At 32.0% G+C, this 20848-nt stretch overlaps 2 protein-coding genes across 5 annotated transcripts; both read left to right on the forward strand.

The window, feature by feature from the left end:
- The first annotated feature begins 514 nt into the window (after positions 1–514).
- Positions 515–5547, forward strand: LOC122603774 (trehalose-phosphate phosphatase A-like). 3 transcript variants are annotated; one of them, XM_043776573.1, is made up of 12 exons: positions 515–575; positions 3135–3514; positions 3602–3742; positions 3834–3905; positions 4014–4112; positions 4210–4266; positions 4417–4518; positions 4606–4683; positions 4784–4853; positions 4962–5032; positions 5141–5233; positions 5317–5547. In XM_043776573.1, exons 2-12 carry the CDS (start codon positions 3230–3232, stop codon positions 5365–5367), a joined length of 1119 nt encoding a protein of 372 aa, XP_043632508.1. In that variant the 5' UTR covers positions 515–575; positions 3135–3229; the 3' UTR covers positions 5368–5547. The 3 variants fall into 3 exon arrangements, with proteins under 3 accessions (XP_043632508.1, XP_043632507.1, XP_043632509.1); XM_043776572.1 differs by lacking the exon at positions 515–575 and adding an exon at positions 2391–2544; XM_043776574.1 differs by lacking the exon at positions 515–575 and adding an exon at positions 2430–2522.
- Positions 5548–12007: 6460 nt separating this feature from the next.
- On the forward strand, positions 12008–18527 carry LOC122604378 (beta-fructofuranosidase, soluble isoenzyme I-like). Of its 2 annotated transcripts, XM_043777272.1 has the most exons (7): positions 12008–12429; positions 12623–12631; positions 16124–16980; positions 17151–17312; positions 17425–17660; positions 17754–17841; positions 17959–18527. In XM_043777272.1, exons 1-7 carry the CDS (start codon positions 12057–12059, stop codon positions 18157–18159), a joined length of 1926 nt encoding a protein of 641 aa, XP_043633207.1. In that variant the 5' UTR covers positions 12008–12056; the 3' UTR covers positions 18160–18527. The 2 variants fall into 2 exon arrangements, with proteins under 2 accessions (XP_043633207.1, XP_043633208.1); XM_043777273.1 differs by lacking the exons at positions 12008–12429; positions 12623–12631 and adding an exon at positions 15964–16006.
- The last annotated feature ends 2321 nt before the right edge of the window (positions 18528–20848 follow it).

Here is a 20848-nt window from a genome sequence, read left to right on the forward strand (position 1 = left end):
TTATATATATACGCGGGGTTATAATCTAGTATTATATTATAAAGCAGATACCATTTTCAAGTTAATTTCAACTTTCAACAAAACCGCATTAAATCAATAACATGTATACTACTCGCCGTTGCCGCCACCTCCATCACTGCTGCTCCTCCAATCTGCACGCCATAACCACTCATCACCGTTACTACTGCCGCAAGCCACCACCATCCATCAACATCGTTGTTATTCATGCGGGTATCATTTTAGTAAGATATAAATAAAGGAAAGTGGGTGAAGGGTTCCTAACCGCCACCGACGTTTGTATTAATTTGAATAAATAAATAAATAGCTGTAACTGAAAATGACCATACAGACATGGCCCCGTCAGATCTGACTGTGCCACAGATGTCTTCTTTTCATTCCACGTGTATATGACACTAACTCCACACCCTCCCTTCCCTCACGCGCACACTCCCAACTAATTAACGCGTCACCTCTTTCAACCTAACAAAATCCCTTTATAAACCCCAATCCGTTAACCTTGTTATTTTTCTTTCCCTTCCGTTCCTTCATTCTTTCCGCTCTTTAATCAAATTAAGGTAATAATCCCGTTTCATTCTCTGCATCTTTCCGCATTCGTCTTCGCTTATTTGTATTTTTACTTTATATATATGTATATACGTACAGACATTCATGATTAATACATACATACATACATACATACATACATGCTGTGTATAAACGGCTAATTACACGGTTATCCCGATAATGCGAGTCTTTCATATATGCCTTTCGCCCCTGTCTTTGAATTTAGGCAGCCAACTTTTATTAATTTGTTGCTATTAATTATCTAATCACGAGATTGAAAATTTTCTTCGCCCGATTATTAATTGCAAAACGTGTTACTAGATTTCTTAGGGTTTTAAGTTTTGTATTTGAACTAAAATAATGAAATTATATGAAACTTGCATTATCCAACTAACCACTGTTGTAATTGTGTCTATTAAGCTTTCATATTGGCTATTGTATATGTAATTATGTATGTATGCGACCTCTTATAACTTGTCTAATTGGATTGACGTGACAACTTATACGATTTTTGTCACAGTCAACAAAATATACTTTTTAATTTAATAAAGAGGTGATCAGATACATTTAAATGAACTTTTGAAACACGTTTAATACATTTTTTCTAGCAATATTGAATTACCTTTCTCAGTGTATACCTTTTCAAAATTCTAATCATTTGTATTAGTTTTTGGTATGTTGAAGACTTCTATTTGTGCACTACCTTTAGCCAAATTTTGGCATCATTATCATAAAATGGAAATTTGTATTCCACAATACATTTTTTTTTTTTGTATAGAAATCCGCATGCGTCTTTCAATTGCATTATCTATTAGAGGTATGGCTTTTGTTTGCTTTGCTTCTCATTTTGTTTCTTTCTCATTTTTAGTTCTAAAACATTGTGAATTTCTTTTGAAAAGTAATTGGGATGCCGATAATGCATGTATTTTTATATATGTGATTTTAGGCATGTGTGTTCTGCACAAGTATACTTACTCTTTGTTTTTTTCTTACTTTTGATTTTTTTGACTGGTATTTTAAATGTGAGAGGGATATGTTATATGTATTGTCTAGGTTCATTCACTATTTCTCTTTTTTTAATTGTAAATAATGGGTCAGTGATTCACGTGTGTATGTGTGTGTGAATTTGTTTTTATGTATGTATGCAAACAGTTGCTCGTTTGTATTTTTATTACTTTCCTGTTTTAGAAAGTAATATATAGTAAAGATTCTGTAAGTATTATGTAAGTACTTAAATACAAATAAGAAAAAAACAAACAAATGAAGATGAAAATTTTAGTGCACATTATCTTGGAGTAAGAAATTAGGCACGTTGGTAGTTTTAAACCACAAGGTATTTTAGTGGTCAGATGATCTGATTTAATTATAGGAGGTCTTGAATTTGAACCTCGTTAGGTAACATATCTTGGTGGCGAGACAAATGGTTAGATAACGGCCACGGAGATAATGTACATCTAAGTCAAAAAGACTCGCAATTTTTAGATAACCTAAACAAGGAGATTCTCATCCATTTACCACTTTATTGGTATCTATAAAGTATGAACTGTGTAGTCATTGCCAGACAGCTATATAACCACATTACATTTGTATGAATTTGGCAAATTTTGATTCATCATCAATCTATTTGCATATTTCATTATTTGTGGGCATGTATGTGTTCTTGTCATATTCAGTGCTTCCAAAACATTGGACCATGTTGTATTGTTCCATATGCATCTGTTGTTGTTTCTAATTTCTCAAGCCCCCACCATGTGGTTTTGGATTATTAGTATATACATCTAGCCAGGTGCCAACTTTTTTGTTCCATATATTTGTTCTCAGCCAGCTTTCTCTTTGGGTGATATTCTACCAAACTCAATAACATATCAAAGCAAAAAGTGCTTTGAATTTCTTTGTTCACTATAGTTTTCTCATCTCAGGCATTATTGATGTTCAGGCTAGTCGATGCCAATTAGCATGTAAAGTTTCTTTATTTATTTGGTATGCTTTCTATGTGTTATACTTGTTTCAAAATCTGTATCTCACATATGGTTTTGTTCTATCCAAACACTCTTTGCTGTTGTTTGAATTTATGCCATGCTTTGACCCGCATCTGTAGTGAACTAACTCACCGCTGTTCCCAAATTTGTTATTTTATTTAACTTATGGTTCATCTGATAATGGTAATAAATAGAGTTTGTCATTACTATATCTTAAGAAGAAATTTGGAAATTTGAAAAACAGAGTAAAACTATTTCCTGGGAATAACTTCTTTTGAGAGTAGTTGATAAAATTGAAGCCTCAAAATTATCCCTGCATATGTTTGTTTTATGAGCTTTCATAGTCCCACTTCAAGGTATCCTGCTTAAGCCTTCGTTCTATTTCATATTGTTTGGAAACATTGGATTATGAAATTTTGTTGAACCCTTTTGTGTGTATCTGTCAACCTAATTTAGAAAATCCAATTGTCTTATTATACTCACGGATGAATATGCATGTTTTAAGTTAAATTTTGTGTTTATGTTGCTTATATTTTGGTGTGTTTTATGTTAAATTTTCGTTTTTTTAAATTAACATCTTATGATTGGCAGTTTACAGGAATCTGCGTTTGTGTGATAGCTTTCCCACCAGTAACGATAAAGAACTTCGATTAATTCAGATATATCAAGCAATTGTTCAGGACTTGATGGATCTTAAAGCTAATCACAGTGCCCCCATACTCACTGATCCCACACCCATCAGCAAACCAAGATTAGGCATTCATGATTCATTGCTACCCTTCTCCTCTTCCGGAGTTTTCTCTCAAGGCCCTTTTCTAACAATCCCATGGAAAAAACCGGGATTACTTGATGATGTGCTCTCTACCAGCTGGTTAGATGCCATGAAATCATCCTCCCCTAGGCATATAATAAAAAGTAACGGCATTGATTTTTCTTCGAATGATGTGGACGTTGCTTACCGCAGTTGGATGGTATACCTCTTCTCAAACTCTTGTTTAGATCTTTAGAAGTTGACCCAATTTAGATATTAATAGCTTTGTTATTGCTTTGTTGTGCAGCTTAAATATCCATCTGCACTGACATCCTTTGAACAGATAGCAAAACACGCAAAGGGCAAAAGAATTGCATTGTTTCTTGATTATGATGGAACACTATCACCGATTGTGGATAATCCAGATCATGCTTTCATGTCTAATGCCGTGAGATTCTAACCTTTTAAATCTTTTATATGTTGGCAAGATCCCCCCGCACTGTATGCAAAAATTTTCCTGACACCCTATATGTAAACAGATGCGTGCAGCTGTGAGAAATGTAGCAAAATACATTCCAACGGCAATTATTAGTGGTAGAAGTCGTGAAAAGGTATATTAGGAAATCTAGTTTTACTAATAGTTTAAATAAGGTTTCAGTTGGATCTTGCTTATTTTCTTGGTTATATGTATTAATGCATGTTTTTTTTTTTGTTTTCAGGTACGCCAGTTTGTAGGACTGAAAGAACTCTACTATGCTGGTAGTCATGGTATGGACATCATGGGTCCTGTTCATCCTCCAAGTAATCATACCATTGAGGTAACCACTAAACTCGATTATTTTGATGATAACTATGTGAAATAGCATTACTCAACTTTGTCTTATCTAATCTATGTATTCAAATTGTTGAATATAGGTCCAGGAAGGAAACTTATACCAACCTGCCAGTGAATTTCTACCAATGATCAACGAGGTTAATATTTGAAAGTTATCTGATAAAAGACACACCCCCCACCCCCCAACACACACACACACACACACACACACAGAGCTTTGTATTAAGCATATTCCTTGTTGAGATAACCAAGGACATAAACTAATTTTGTGTGTATGTTTGAATCAGGTTTTTGGATCCCTTGTTGAGATAACCAAGGACATAGAAGGAGTGAAAGTTGAGAACAACAAATTTTGTGTCTCAGTGCACTACCGTAATGTGGATGAGAAGGTACTTTTTCAACATTTTCTTTGCCAAGTTATATTATCTGCTTACAGGTGAAGTTTTGTTCAACAGTTTCTGTTTTTATAATTACAGAGTTGGACGACAGTTGCACAATTAGTCCAAGACACCCTGAAAAACAATCCACGTCTGAGATTAACACATGGCCGAATGGTACAAAACTATTATTTACCAGCAAATGGAGTGGGAGTATTTTCTATATTGTTATTCTGAATTCGTTTTTGCTTATGTAATTTATTATCCTTATGTTTAGGTTTTAGAGGTTCGCCCTGTTCTCAAGTGGGACAAGGGGAAGGCTGTTGAGTTTTTACTTGAATCACTTGGTTAGTAAAGTTCTCGTTTCTCTATTTATTTTTATTTTTATTTGTCAATATAACTGTTCCTCCTTCCTATATACAAATAAATATCTGATCATCATCATGTTTTTGCAGGATTAAGTAATTGCGACGATGTGCTACCAATATATGTAGGGGACGACAGAACTGATGAAGATGCATTCAAGGTAAATCTAATCATCACATTAAAATGAATGCTCCAAACCACTCCTTAACTAGTTTTAGTAAAATTAGTGCAGGGGTTAACGCCTTAAACTCATTTTTATCTTAAACAGTTTCTAAGAGAGGATAATCGTGGTTATGGTATCTTGGTAACTCCCGCCCCCAAGGAAACCAGTGCATATTTTTCTCTCAGGGATCCATCAGAGGTTTGTATTTCTCTTAATCCATTCATTACATAAAACTTTAAATTCAAGTGATCAAACAAGGATGCTTACAATTTGATACACAGGTGATGGAATTTATCAACTCATTGGTTATGTACAAGAAATCCGCCCCGTGATATGAAATTATTATAAAGAATAAAATCAAGGCATTCGAGTTCCAGTATAATGAGCACTTCTCCAAAGTCTTAACAGCAATTGTAAATTATCTTCTTTTATTTAATTATATTTATATTTATATATCTTTGTAAATTTTGTTCGGTTTAATGGCTATGAAAGCCTATGTGTCTTTTGGTTTCTGTAGTTTGGCAAATTTTGGTTTTTTTTCTCTCTATGCCTTCGTTTATTTGTACGGCAAAGCTAGTTATATATGTTTTTTTTATAAAGGTTTGATGATGTATAACATGAACTCTTAAACTCCATATTTCAGAGCATTGACAATTGAAAACTGTAGCTGTATTAACATAATCAATCCGACTCTTTTCTTGCCAAAAGCAAAAGTACCTATAGATGTTACATGTTAGTATAATGAGTACTTCTCCAAAGTCTTAAAAGCAGTTAGAATTTTACTGAAGCCTTAATACTCGTAGTGTCTCAACGTCGACCATGCATCGACACACCTACGACCAAGCACTTCGGTACTATGATGTTTTTCTCTGCACGATAATGTATACATGGGCCTGGAATAGATTGAATTTGTTATATAAAGATGGGCCAAGAGACAATTGTGATTTGTTACATTACTCGCATTTTATGGCCTACAAACTTTACTTGCCACTAGCCAGGCCCATGTAGTGAGAAAAGGCTCGAAGCCTTGAAGTATCATCACGGCCTCACGGGTATATTTTAAAGGAAAATTTACATATATACTTTTAAAAAGTTTTAAATTGGTGGAGAAATTCTTTGTGTATTCGTATACCAAGAACCATTATTCAAATATATCTGATCTAATTAAACGAGTTCAATTTGTCTTCGGTTTATGTAATATTGATTCAAACCATCCATACTAATTAATTCCACATCAGAATCAAATCAAATTACTATATGGTCTGTTCGACTTTTACGATTTGATTTTTTTCAATCGACTTTACAAGAATATTGCTTTGACTAGCGAGGGCCGAGGGGTAACTTCATTATAATGTCATCTTGTTGCATACTAAAAATGTTGGTAGATTTTGAAATAATTTAAGGACATTGATGAGTTTTCTTCTTAAAAAGCATGAGGTCAGTGATGACTAAACAAGGGAAACATTATTACGAGTAATATATACCATTCGTTGTTTGATAGAGAGGCTTAAACATGGAAAAAGGTGAACCAAAATGTTAGTGATTTCATTTTTCTTTTTTCTAAAGACATGCTTTGTCACTTTCAGTTTTAAATCACCATTTATAACTTTTAGAAGATTTAATTCTGGACTGAAAAAAAGAAAAACTTTTACCAAGTAATCTGATACCTATATTGGCTTTTTTTTTTTTTGTTTAATCTCTGATAAGAATTTAAACAGAGAAATATTCAAGTCATATTGTGCAATTATAGATAGTCCAATTATCCAACTAGTAAATTCCTCCACTCCTACTAAACCATATTTATAAAAGTTTTTTCATCAGTTTGCAACAGTTATGGTCAAGCAGTTAGTGGCCCCATTGCTTAGTTGTAACTTTTTTGTCACAATTGGTAACATATATCACGTGGCACGTGTTAATTGACTCAAAGATGGTCCACCTAAAGGGTTAGGTCACGTATTCTTTCGTTTTGTGGTTGAAAAATCAAAATAAAAGCTATTAGAGTATTAGTACTACTAATAATTAATTAGATCGATAGACTAATATTTCATGCGATAAACGTTTAATATAACATAAATAAAAGCTGAGATTGTACTTATACCCATAATAATTATGATCCAATTCACATTAGGAACCACTTATAAAAGAATTACAATACTAGTATGAAAAAGGAGTAAAACATAAAACCAACATATTAAAATCAATGTAATGATATAATTTATCAAGTGAAATAAACTGAAAATATTGTAAAGCTCAAGACACTAAAACCAAAAATATAGTCATATGTTCTGATTAATTAAACTCGTGTGATCCGTATACATGGTTGATTGATGCAGCAAGTATGCATTGTTCGGCATCCCATGGGCTAAAATGTGTACTCACTTTACCAAAACATACAAAATAATTGTAATGACACTTAGTATTATCCGGTAGGAATCTAATGAGTAATCGATATTGTTACAAACTCATTAAAACAACTTTTACACACCCAATACTACAACAAACCGGTTAATAACGATAAAGGAAAGCTCATGATCAAAAACATAAAATTATATAAGGTCGTTTGATAAAACGTATATTGTATTAAAAGAGAAAAGTGAGTAGAAAAGTGAGTATAAGGTTGTTATGCATTCAACTTGGGTGAAAAATTCCTCACATATCAATATTTTAATATTTTGAATAAATGTTTCCCCCGTGATTTTATGGTTTAAAAAAAGATATATGAAGTATTTTTAACCCAACTTAAATGTCTAATAGACTTATATTTCCTTTCCCGTATTAAAAACCAATTAATTAAGAGCTTTTGACTTCTTCGTAACCATGTTTCGTAAAGAACGTACCGATTTCTTGGACTTTTATTCACAATTATAATTTTATTTTATTTTCATTATAATTTTCTTGAACAACAAAGAACATATAATTTATTTAAAAAGTAATATATGCATCTATATATATATATATATATATATATATAAGATAAGATAGTTTTTTTCCTAAGTGACACTTTTATTTTCGTGCTAACTAGGTTTTTTGTTTAGGTGACATTCTCTGGTAATTTTAATTTTTTTTAAGATATATTGACATTTAAATATATATTTTTTAATGCTCATGTGACATTTCATTTACCACGTCATCATTTGTTTACGTTTTTTTTATATATATTGACATTTAAACCTATATGTTTTTAGTGCTCATGTGACATTTCATTTGTCACGTCATCATTTGTCTATGTGGACATTTGCTCTCTCTCTCTCTCTCTCAATTTTAAATAGCAAATAAAAAAACCAAATACAAGATTAGAACTCATGACCTCTAAGTATTAATATTATGCACAAACCACTTGATCTAACTTAATATTTAGTGAATAATAAAAATAAGGGAGCCGTATATATTAATGATGTTTAGCTTAGTTGGTCAGAGGCACTCTCGGGTTTACCCAAAATCTTGAACTGATCCATAGCGATGACAAACCTTGGAGTTTTTCCCTCCGAATACTTGTAACGTGTAATATTTCGTTGTTTAGAGTACGTGCAAACTTCACCATTAAACATTGAAGTTTCCCTAATTGATGTCGTATACCGACCGAATGTTCGGGAAAAAAAAACAAAAAACAAGATGACATAATTATATGGGAATGATAAATGAACAAATTATGACGCGTCAACACAATATGTTAAACCTTGTGAATTGTGATCATGATGGATTGAATGGTCAGTTAGGATTTTTAAAAACTAGTTTTGTACTTGTGCGATGTGACGGGGCATAGAAAAAAAAACTGGTTAATTAGCGGTACCCGCGCGATTACCAAATCACCGTACCTATGGCTATGTGTGTTTTAGACGGCGGAGACGACGACGGTTTTGGGGGGGCGGTGGCTATATGTGTTTTAGAGGGAGGTGGTTCTGAAGGAATGTATGTGTGTCTTTTGTTGTTCGAGGGGGGGGGGGGGGGGGGTGGATGTATGGGTATGCTTTTTGGTATAATATGTGAATAACTTCAGGGGAAGGGATGAGAGACAAATTGGGCGTAAGGTTTTCTTAAGGGTATTTTTGATATTTCAGGATTAAAGTGTTTGGTGGTAGTGTAAATTAAAAGGGTAAAATAGAGAATTTAAAGGTAGAGTGTTTAATTTGGAGATGAATAGTTTGTTTATATATGGAGTATAGATGAAATGAAAAAAAAAAAGACACGTACGGATATTGTATCATTGTTAAGACTTACGAGCATGATACCCGCACAATGCGGCGACGGTGGTTGGAAAGACGGTTTAGTGGTGTCGGTGATGGTACTATTGGTGGTGTTGGCGGTGTCAAGTGGTGTAGCTTGATGTAATCGTGATAGTAGAAATTTTTAGAAGATAAGGGCTTAAAGTGTTAATTATTAAAATAAAGGTTTAGAGTGTAAATTATAATTTATTATGGGTAAAACATAAAAAGTCAAGGGTAATTTTGTTAATTTAAATATAGAATTACTTAGAAATAAAAAAAGACTATTTTTTTTTATATGGGAGTAAAGAAGAAGATGATGTTATATATGTAGAATTGTCATGTCGTTTGCTAGCTTGAAATTAAATGAAAATATATCTTATGTTTTTCAAAGGAAAAAATTGCGCTATATTAATTAAGATCCAATAAGTATTGTGATTTTACGATATCTACCAATAAACTAAAATATGATTGTGACATTATATTAAAGCGATAAGTGTCGTTATAATCATATTTAACTAAAAAAAATATATTTAATAAATTCCTTATTTTATTTACATTTATATTCCTATTTAAACTAAGACATTAGTAAGATAATAGAGTAATAAATTTATTATTTAAACTAAGATATCCCTTTTTTATTAATAAAGTTTACTATTCATAAACAATATTAGAACTTCTACAAATCAATATTCAAACTTTTACAAATCCATTGCTTATATATAAATTGTTATACGAATCATTTTACCCCATCACTTATTTTCTGTACAAATATTGATTATATATTTGATTATCACGTTTTATCATCATGATTATATATTTGATTGTATCATTACTAATATAAGAAGTAATAATATTAAATTTTAACCATACTCTGATAAAAAAATTTCGCTATTAGGATACATACGATTTATCTACCAATAAACTAAAACAGGATTAAGATATTTTTGAAATGACATGTGGCGTAATCTTTGATAGACATCCTTTTAATTTATTTATTTTATTAAATTAGTTTTTTTATTTGTATATAGATTCAATTTCCTTATTAGACTTAGACATAAACTCTAACTTTTGGCTTATTAATAAAAAAATAGATTATAAACTGATTTGATTGATGCTTCTCATTAATAAATTGTCTCTTTTTCTTTTTCAATTCTTCAAGTCCTATTACTTATATTACTGTTTATCATAATTTAGCTTTGATCATCGATTACTTAAACCACAATTGATTTCATACTTACGAATCATATATGAGGCATATTCAAATTTTTTTATAATATAATCTACTCGTATATAGATACCGTACATCGTATGAGTATTAAGACTATATATACGCAATCCATACATCGTACGGGTATTAGGACTGGTTTTACTTTATTTAACGGGAACATACTTCTATACTAGTTTTTATTATTCTAATTTGAAAATTAAATACATGTATTTTAGTGGCGAAAGTTCAATTCTTTTAACGTCACAACTTGAACATTTAGTTGGAAAAAAGAAATAAAAAAGTCTAAACGGCTACACAATAATAAGATTTGACTTAATCATGCATGCATGTTTTTTATTTAATTGTATAATCGAAATTAAAATTGACTAGTACAATTGGTCAGAGGTATCCCATGTTTTATCCAAGGTATTGAGTTCGATCTTTATGGATGACAAGTCTTTGGGTTTTTTCATCCGAATAGTTGTAACGGTCTCTGGTCAACATCTCATTATCTAGGATACACAAGGCTTCACCATTATACAGTGAGGTTTCCCTGATGTCACATACCAACTGACTGTTCGAAAAAAAAAAAGCGAAATACGGTAAGAAATAGAAATAACGAAAGCGACTGGCAATCGTTTTTATTAATTATCAAATCTTTGAGGCATTTTCAATGAGATATGATATGATAATTGAAAAAAGAAATGAAAGATTTTAATTATTGAAGCTACAAAGATTAATCAGAAGTGAATGGGTTGTATCGATAACAACATGTCACTCTTAACAGTTTATATGCATGTCTCATTTCCAATATTATCCAGATGATGTTAACATGTAAATACATGAAAACAATATATATGTTTATTAGTAAAGATAGAAATGAAGTTTTGTGAATTCTCCCCGTAACTAGAAGAGATCATATATAAAGAAAAAACTTAGTTATAATTAAATTATATTAGAGGTGGGAAAAGGATATTAAGGAAAATAACGTATGTTACTAATGAATATATTGATAAAAAAAAAAAAACAAGAAGGCATAAGGATTATCTTTCAAGCCGCGTACTTAATATTCCGTCGAAAATAGTCTTTAGTGACGGACTAACGACGGATTTGAGCGTTGGTGAAGCCCAACTTCTAGTAATGATTCAATATTTTAAGGTCATGATTAATTCTCTTAATTGATTAGCTTAAAAATCTTTTTAACTAATTAGATGATGACATGTGAAAGTTCAAAATGGGAGATTAAGAAATAGATTAAATGGAATCCACTTGTCACATTCATAAGGATTTGGGAGGATTTTTAGACTAAGTTTTAGGTGAATCATCATTTTCCATATTTTAATTTTCAAGATCCGTTAAAAAGAACCCGACAACTAAGAAACAAGTATGGGTAAAACCCAATGAATGAAATAATTGAGTTAAATATATTAGATGGGCTTAACCCACCGGCCACACCAATAGGCAATCCACAACCCGGGGCCTACATTTCATCCACATGCACGAAACATCCATTTGGTGAGCTTATTCATTATATATACACTAGCTCTAGCTCCATAACCATCTCCCTCATTCCACAACATTCATCCAAAAATTTCTATCATCCTCCACAATGACATCTGATCTTGAAAATGCCACTTCCACGTCATATTCCCCTTTGCCGGATTCCGATAAGCCATCGTCATCTCATCGGAGACGACCTATTACCCTCTTGTCCGGAATTTTTCTATCTATGTTACTTTTATCATCTTTAGTTGCTATTATGTTCAACCAACATAACCAAGTAGTACATAAAGAAGAAATTGATACACTGACACCCCCAAAGGCAAAACCCGTCTCTAGAGGGGTTTCCCAAGGGGTGTCTGAAAAAACAAATTTCCAACTGTCATCATCCGACACGGATGAGATATATCCTTGGACCAATGATATGCTTTCTTGGCAAAGAACTGGCTTTCATTTTCAACCTCCTAAAAACTGGATGAATGGTACGTACGGTATAATAATTAAATTAATACTCTTTTAGAAAATGAAGATTTTAACAATTAATAAAGATTTGTTTTTTTTCAGCTCCATGATTCGGCTAATCTTTTTCTTTTTGTGTTTCTTCTCTAATTCTTAAACTCCATTGATGCGTTGACTTGGGGTGATGGATATATCCTTCTATATATACATATATAGATCCCAACGGTATGCCATCGATCCCTTTTTCTTTAATTATGATTATTTTCTTGAAATAGTTTTATATCTAAGATTTTTGGTAGTAATGTAGTATCAATTGTCTTCTGATAATTATTTTTTACGTGTACGAAAGAAAATTCTTAACTCGAAGAGCTACATAAGCTTTCTATATAGGGATAAGTATCTTGGAATGTTATAAACTTTGGACGAATGTTTATAGTAGGAAATAACTAAAGTTGTGTTTATTATATGTAAACAACTTTAAAAAATGTTTATTGTGTATAAGAAAACATACGTGTCAACCATATAGAGGTGTCACTTGTCTGATTTTAATTGGTTGAATACATTTTCTTGCATACAATAAACATTATTTTCGATTTGTTTACATACAATACCCACAACTTTAATTATTTTCTACTATAGACATTCGTTCAAAGTTTATAACATTTCAAGATATTTATCTCTCTGTATAACTTTGAAAGAATCATTTAAGACATAAAATGAGTGCTGTAACTAATATTATAATATTAATAACGTGGTCAACTCTTTTTTGCCAATATTTGTGGAAAAGTAAGATTACTTTATCAAAATTTTCACTTCTTGTCATGCAAGGAATAATTAAGATTTTTCCACGTATGTAAACAAATTGAATTTTAATGTTCTTGTACCACATATTAATCTTAACTAACAGATAATCAAAGTATTTTAAAAAAATAATAAAAAGAAAGAAAACTTTATTAGTTATATCTTATCTCGATCTAAAAAATAAATAATTTGTTTAATTAGCTTGTTTTAATAACAATAACTATTATAATATCAGATAGTAAGATGGAAATTTAACAAATTAATTAAAGGGACCTATCTAACATTAAGGCTTGATATATACTAGTCATAAATTGGATAGATAAATGTCGCTATACTTCTATCATGAACTGTCTATAAATTGTGTGGCCTATAAACAACCTAATGTAACCTTCTTTTCCCAAAGGAAGAAAATTCAAAATTCTTTAATAGCACGTGTGTTTTATAGTTTGGACAGCCGGGGATGTACATAAAGTAACTTTATTCTTATTTATTTATTTATGTTTTTATTTTTAACTCTTAATCTTTTGTATAAGTCAAGCAAGGATGATATATGTAATCTTTATGTTGGACAATCTGTAAAATTTGAATAGATTTTCTTAGATGTATTTTTAAAAGTATAGAAAATAAAATATAGGTCATTTCCAAAAATTAATGTGTGATTTAATTAATGTATAGAATAACAGGATCATATGTATACCTACGTGGAAAGCTTGCATACCCCACATTTTGAATGTCTTATCTGGAAATTTTCAAATGTTTCTCATCATTATTATTATTATTTTCTGTTAAATTTTTTTTTTTTTTTCTCATCTATTTTGATATTTGCTTTTCAACTATTAACAATCACACAGGTATACATGATAGAATAATATATATATATATATATTGAACTAGCTAATCAATTCGGATATGTTAATTAGAATATTAAAATCATAAAAATATATTTAAAAAGTATATGTAATGTTTGTTATTATAATATTATAACTTAATATAAAACTTATAATTCAACAAACACAAAAATTATATAGTTAAAAAATCAACTAACACAATAATAATTTATAAAATAAAATGACTATGGCTTTAAGTAAATAAAAAAGACATTTTATTTATAATATTATATAAAATAGTATTTTTTTTTCTTAATTAAATAATTAATTTTTTATTAAACATGTAAAAGGCTATTCTTATTATTTTTTTTTATATATATATTTTTTTATATATATGACATCATAATTAGATATAAAAAAATTTATGGGGAAATATAGATTTGTCACATCAAAAACTTTCTAAAAAAAACTTGTAGGGAACAATCTTTGTTTTATTTATTATAGAGATAATATTTTGCTAAACAAAATTTCTTATTTTTGGCATTTTCAGACTTTTGATAAAAATAATCACCTAAAGCTATGAACAAAACCAAAGAAAAAAAACGATCTAAAATTTCTGGAGGGACCGACTCAATAGTTGACAAAAACTTCAAAATATATAGAAATTGATAGTTGCCATACTTATTTGGTGAGATATACACTAATTTGTATATGAAAAAAATGAGTATGAGGCTGTTATGTATCTAATTTGGGTGAAAAACCCCTCACATACTAATATTTTAATATTTTAAATAAATACATGGCTCCCCATGATTTTTACCTTTTAAAAAAAAGTATGTGAAAAATTTTTCATCCAATTTAAATACCTAACAGCTATTTGCATATTGGCACCATTTTTTTGAGAAAACAAAAAGGGCTGGAAAAGCTGTAAAATAAACAAAAGGGAGACCCACCATATGATCCGAATCAGAGCTGAGGTGGATTTTGGATAAAGTATGCAAAAATCGTGGATCATGTTAAACATGTCCATCTTCATCGACCCTACACGGCTACACCCACCTATCCATCCATACAAATTATTGCTGTTCCGTGAATTGACTGTTTCTTTTGACGACGTTTAAACGTTAAATGTCGGATACGTACGATAACTATATATTTTCCATTCATTCTTACAAGCTTATAATAAAATACTTCTTGTTTGTTAAAATAGTTAATTTCAGCATGAATTGATTTTAACCGATAATAGCAATAGTGTAATACTAAAATCAACATGCAATCATTATGGCCTTATGGGCTTAAAGCCTTAAAATTATGTGTGAGTGAGTTTTCAAATCCACCTATATATAAGTGGGTTAAGAAAATAATCAAACTAATGGATTTAATACCTAATTTATAATTTCAAAATTATTAACCACACAATATTGATAAATTGAAACACGTACATTTCCTTGTTCCCATACTTCTAAATCAAATCCATCCTAAGTTTTTTTCCTTTGCATTTTCTACTATATGTTTTTATTATGCTAACTTATTATAGTCACCAACCATATTATAATTTAGTTTTTTTTTGTCTTTGTCTATATTTACACGAAACCAGCAATCTTACATCATTTCTATATTTTTGTGCTAACTTATAATAGTCAACAACCATATTATATACGAGTATTTCTTTGTCTATATTTTTACAAAACCAGCCATAAATTAGCAATCTTTGTCTAGGTGTCTGCGTAACGCCAACGGTTTGGTTAACTAAGGTGTTGGAACCACATTAAATGTGACCGTCACTACTATACATCCGTGATATAATAATTGACTATAATTGAAATCCATATAGTAAATATACTATGGACATTTACTACGAGTATTATAAAAATGTTATAGGGTATGATTGAAACTTCAGGGGCTAATATAGTACACATTAAACACCAGGTAAACACAACGAGCTAGCAAGTTTCAACCGAGGAGGCCGTTGGTAATTAATAGTCTTGTTATTTTTTGTTGATGATACTGTATTTAGAAACTATTAATTAATGTACCAATAATTAAGTTATATTTGTTGATGATATATTATGTACCACCACCACGACAGGTCCATTATATCACATGGGATGGTACCATCTATTTTATCAATACAATCCGGATGCAGCTGTATGGGGAAACATCACATGGGGACATGCTGTTTCAAAGGACTTAATCAACTGGTATCATCTCCCTTTTGCCATGGTCCCAGATCAATGGTATGATATCAATGGTGTTTGGACTGGTTCTGCCACCATCCTCCCTGATGGTAGGATTGTCATGCTTTATACCGGCGACACCGATAAGGAAGTCCAGGTCCAAAACTTAGCGTACCCCGCCAATTTATCTGATCCTCTTCTCCTAGACTGGGTCAAGTATCCAAATAACCCGGTTTTGGTCCCTCCACCTGGCATTGGGACTAAGGATTTTAGAGACCCGACTACAGCATGGCTTGGGCCAAATGGGAAATGGAGGATTGCAATAGGGTCAAAGGTTAATAAAACGGGCTTAACGTTGGTTTATGAAACGGAAGATTTCACGAGCTATGAGTTGTTGGATGAGGTTATGCATGCGGTTCCTGGCACGGGTATGTGGGAATGTGTTGACTTTTATCCGGTGTCAACAATCGAGTCAAACGGGTTGGACACGTCAGTTAATGGACCGGGTGTTAAGCATGTGTTGAAATCAAGTTTGGATGATGATAAACATGACTATTATGCACTTGGGACATATGACGCAATTAGTAACAAATGGACACCTGACAATCCGGAACTAGATGTAGGTATCGGTTTACGATTGGACTACGGAAAGTATTATGCATCAAAAACTTTTTATGACCAACACAGACAAAGAAGACTCCTTTGGGGTTGGATTGGAGAAACTGATAGTGAAACTGCTGACATTTTAAAGGGATGGTCTTCTGTTCAGGTAAAACTACAGAGTTAAACTATAAAAGGCATTTTGGTAATGGTAAATTAAACTGTAGTCAAATTAAGTTTAACAACAAGATTAATCCACAAAATCAATGTATTTTTAGCTAGTAGCAAAAAGTTTAATTTTTTTAAATCACTAAAGATGTTTTAAATGTACTGAATTAGTCCATTCCAAGAGAAGTGGTGTTCGACAAAAAGACCGGGACGAATGTACTTCAATGGCCGGTTAAAGAGGTCGAGAAATTGCGATCCAAAAAAACAACATACGAGAAAGTGCTTCTTAAACCAGGATCACTTGTGCCACTTGACGTCGGCTTAGCTACACAGGTAGTTAACTATATACATCTAGTGGATAGTGTGCTATAAATTGAGTTATACTAATTATACATATATGTGTCATTATCCTTAATCTTTATTTTTTAAACTTAAATAATTGCAGTTAGACATATTAGCCACTTTTGAGATTGACAAGCAAGCGGTCGAGGGCGTACTTGAGGCAGATGTGGGTTACAATTGCACAACAAGTGGTGGTTCTTCTTCAAGAGGAGCACTTGGACCATTTGGGTTGGTGGTTCTTGCAGACGAAACGCTTACCGAACAAACTCCTGTTTATTTCTACATCGCCAAAGGTGTTGATGGGGCTGCTACTACATACTTTTGTGCTGATCAATCCAAGTAAACTTTGTCACTTGTTGTCCCACAAACTATATTTAAATACACGAAAATAATATATATGAGAGCTAACCTTGAAAATATATATATATGCAGATCATCAACAGCTTCAGATGTCACAAAATTAATCTATGGAAGCAGTGTTCCTGTGCTACATGACGAGACTTTTAGCATGCGATTATTGGTATGTAACATTGCTTAAATTAATTATAAGGCCTTTTTTCCATGTTGCTTGAAAAATGACTTTACAACCATACATGTACATTATGTATTTAATTTATAAACCTTTTTTAATTTACAGGTTGATCATTCAATTGTGGAAAGCTTTGCCCAAGGCGGAAGGACGGTAATAACATCAAGGGTATATCCAACAAGAGCAATTTACACAGCAGCAAGGGTGTTCCTGTTTAATAATGCAACAGGAATAAGTATCACAGCAAATGTAAATGCCTGGAACGTGGAGTCCGCACAGCTTGACCATTTCCCTCTTGGTCAACATTAAAAACTACATTCATCATCTACTTATTTGTTATTATTAAATATCATACGAGTACGTAGTTTATTTATTTTTGTGACCGGCAATTCAAGCCGGCCCACAGTCAGCTGCTTATGTTTCCATTGAGCAGATTATGGGTTATTAAATTCTTAACGAAATGGTTGCGTCTAAGCCGTCTACCCATGATATGTTTGTGATCACTGGTTTGTATAAGTTGAGCAGATTATGGGTAATTATTAAAGGGGATAAGGTGGTTGTTTCTCTTGGTATCTCACTCGGTGATGTTAATAGATGGAATTATGGATGCCATGTTTTGGATAAATTTGTTATTGTGTAAATTAAGGTTTTATTGAGATATATATGAGTTTTACAAAGTTGATTTTTTGCGTCAATGGTAAACTCGTACGCTGTGTTAGCTGGGTTTTGGATTTTGTACCATTAGAAATGTCTATTTTATTGAACCGTGAAAGGATAAAAATATAAAGTGGATAATACTCGTAATATGCTTACATGGATTTAGGTGGGCTAGCTGTATATATAGGCCATCCTACAATTTAGAGTTAATGACATAAATCGTCCCTGTAGTTTACCAAAATAGTCATATTTCGTCCTTAAAAATCCAAAACCTCACGGACAGTCCTTTATAGGAGGATAAGGTTCACGTTTGGTCCTTTGACTATTTGACCGTCACTTTATCTCCGTTAAACCCCCCACGTGCCTCCCACGTGAGGAGTATTCTAGTCATTTGCACTCTAAAGGACGAAAGGTGACTGTTTTATTAAACCACAGGACGATTTATGTCATTAACTCTTTACAAAAACCTGATATTTTTTCATCCTTTTGTTTCACTTACTTAAAGCCTAGATATTCTAAAATTAAATACATTATATACAGATACATAAACACAATAATACGTATATCACTATTTGAAGATCAATCTATCCAATTTCATTCATCCATTCAAATGAAATGGCTGCCATTAATCAAAGGCAGAGAACACAGCAAAAAAAAAAAAGAATGAATGAACATGAGGATACCACCACTTTCCTGCAAACCACCGTTGGGTTTTTTAGGCGATCAGACCGTCGAATATTTCAGGCCATCTGTTGTACATATCTAAATGGTGACGACGGGGATGGGAGGTCGACGTTATGGTGATCGGATTTTATTGATATAGGTATAGATCTGGATATAAATATCGTTCGGAGGTGGGGTGCGGTGGTCGGATTAGATATATATGGATCTGGATATAAATGGTGACAACAAATTTTATAGATTTAGATACAAGTCGGCGGTGTGGTGCCCGACGGATGTGCGAGCACAACAACATGTGGGTCTCCATTTGAGACTGCCAGATGTGGCGTTGAGGGTCGAGTGGGGGGGGGGGGTGACGTTAGTGGTGGCGATGAATGGGTCTGACGAAGTTGGTGATGAGTAAGGCTGACAGAGACGGTGAATTTTGAGGTGCCGACGTTTTTTGGTGGTGTGGTGATTAGCGGTGGCGGTAGTGTGGGTGTTATATGGCAGGTGGTTTTTCGACGGGGTGATGGAGGTGTGGAGTAGGTGTTGTTGATGTTGATGTCGAGCGTGTGGTTTTCCGGTGAGGTAGCCGGAAACTCCAAAAACAGTTTTAGAAAAAGGTACAAACTATAACTTAGATAGAGAGAGAGGGAGAGAGAATGATAAAGAGAGGGGGTGACAAAATGAGGTATATGAAAAATTTAGAGATATATGTATAGATTTATACTTAGAAAGAGATAGATGTAGATGTATAGATATATCCATAGATTGGTTTAAAAGGATTAGAAAAGAAGAAGATGATTTATTTTTTGTTATTATTAAAAGAAATAATTATACCTTTTGGTTTTGTAAAGAGTTAATAACATAAATCGTCCTTGTGGTTTACCAAAATAGTCATTTTTCATCCTTTAGAGTGAAAATGACTAGAATACCCCTCACGTGGGAAGCACGTGGGGGGTTTAACGGAAAGAAGGTGATGGTCAAATGGTCAAAGGACCAAATGTGAACCTTATCCGCCTATAAAGGATTGTCCTTGAGGTTTTGGATTTATAAGGACGAAAGGTGATTATTTTAGTAAACCATGGGGACGATTTATGTCATTAACTCTACAATTTATGATGGGAATGTAAACGCCATCTTAAATCCTCTTAACAATTTAGCTATGACATTTGTTAAATCAATGGATCAAATTAGGAGAATGAGTGGAATATATTTGTAGGGGTTATGTATTTAAAACATTTATTAAAGTAAAATAAATAAAAACATGATCTTATTTTATTTGTTTTACTTTAATATTTGTTTTATTTTACTTAAAATTTATATTTATATCGTTAGAAAGATTATTAGGCTATTTATTAGGTAAATATATTATTTTCCATATATAAACAATTATCCATACCATTTCCGTTGCACTACAACATGATAACAATAAACAAATATTGTCCGCACGAAGTTTTCCCCCTAGTTACTAACTAAACCTATGTGTTTAGTATCTTATTAGATAAAAAAATATATAAATACTAATTGTAATAGTAGTTTACGATATTTGAACGTCTATTTCTATCTTGTAGTTCAACTTCTACGGTTGTTTTTATTATATGTAGTTTATGAGAAATAAATGATAAATAACTAGCCTAGTATGTCACTTTGTTGTGTATATACATAATAGATGTAA

Source organism: Erigeron canadensis, chromosome 6 (genome assembly GCF_010389155.1).
Source record: "Erigeron canadensis isolate Cc75 chromosome 6, C_canadensis_v1, whole genome shotgun sequence".
NCBI classification, from domain to species: Eukaryota; Viridiplantae; Streptophyta; class Magnoliopsida; order Asterales; family Asteraceae; genus Erigeron; species Erigeron canadensis.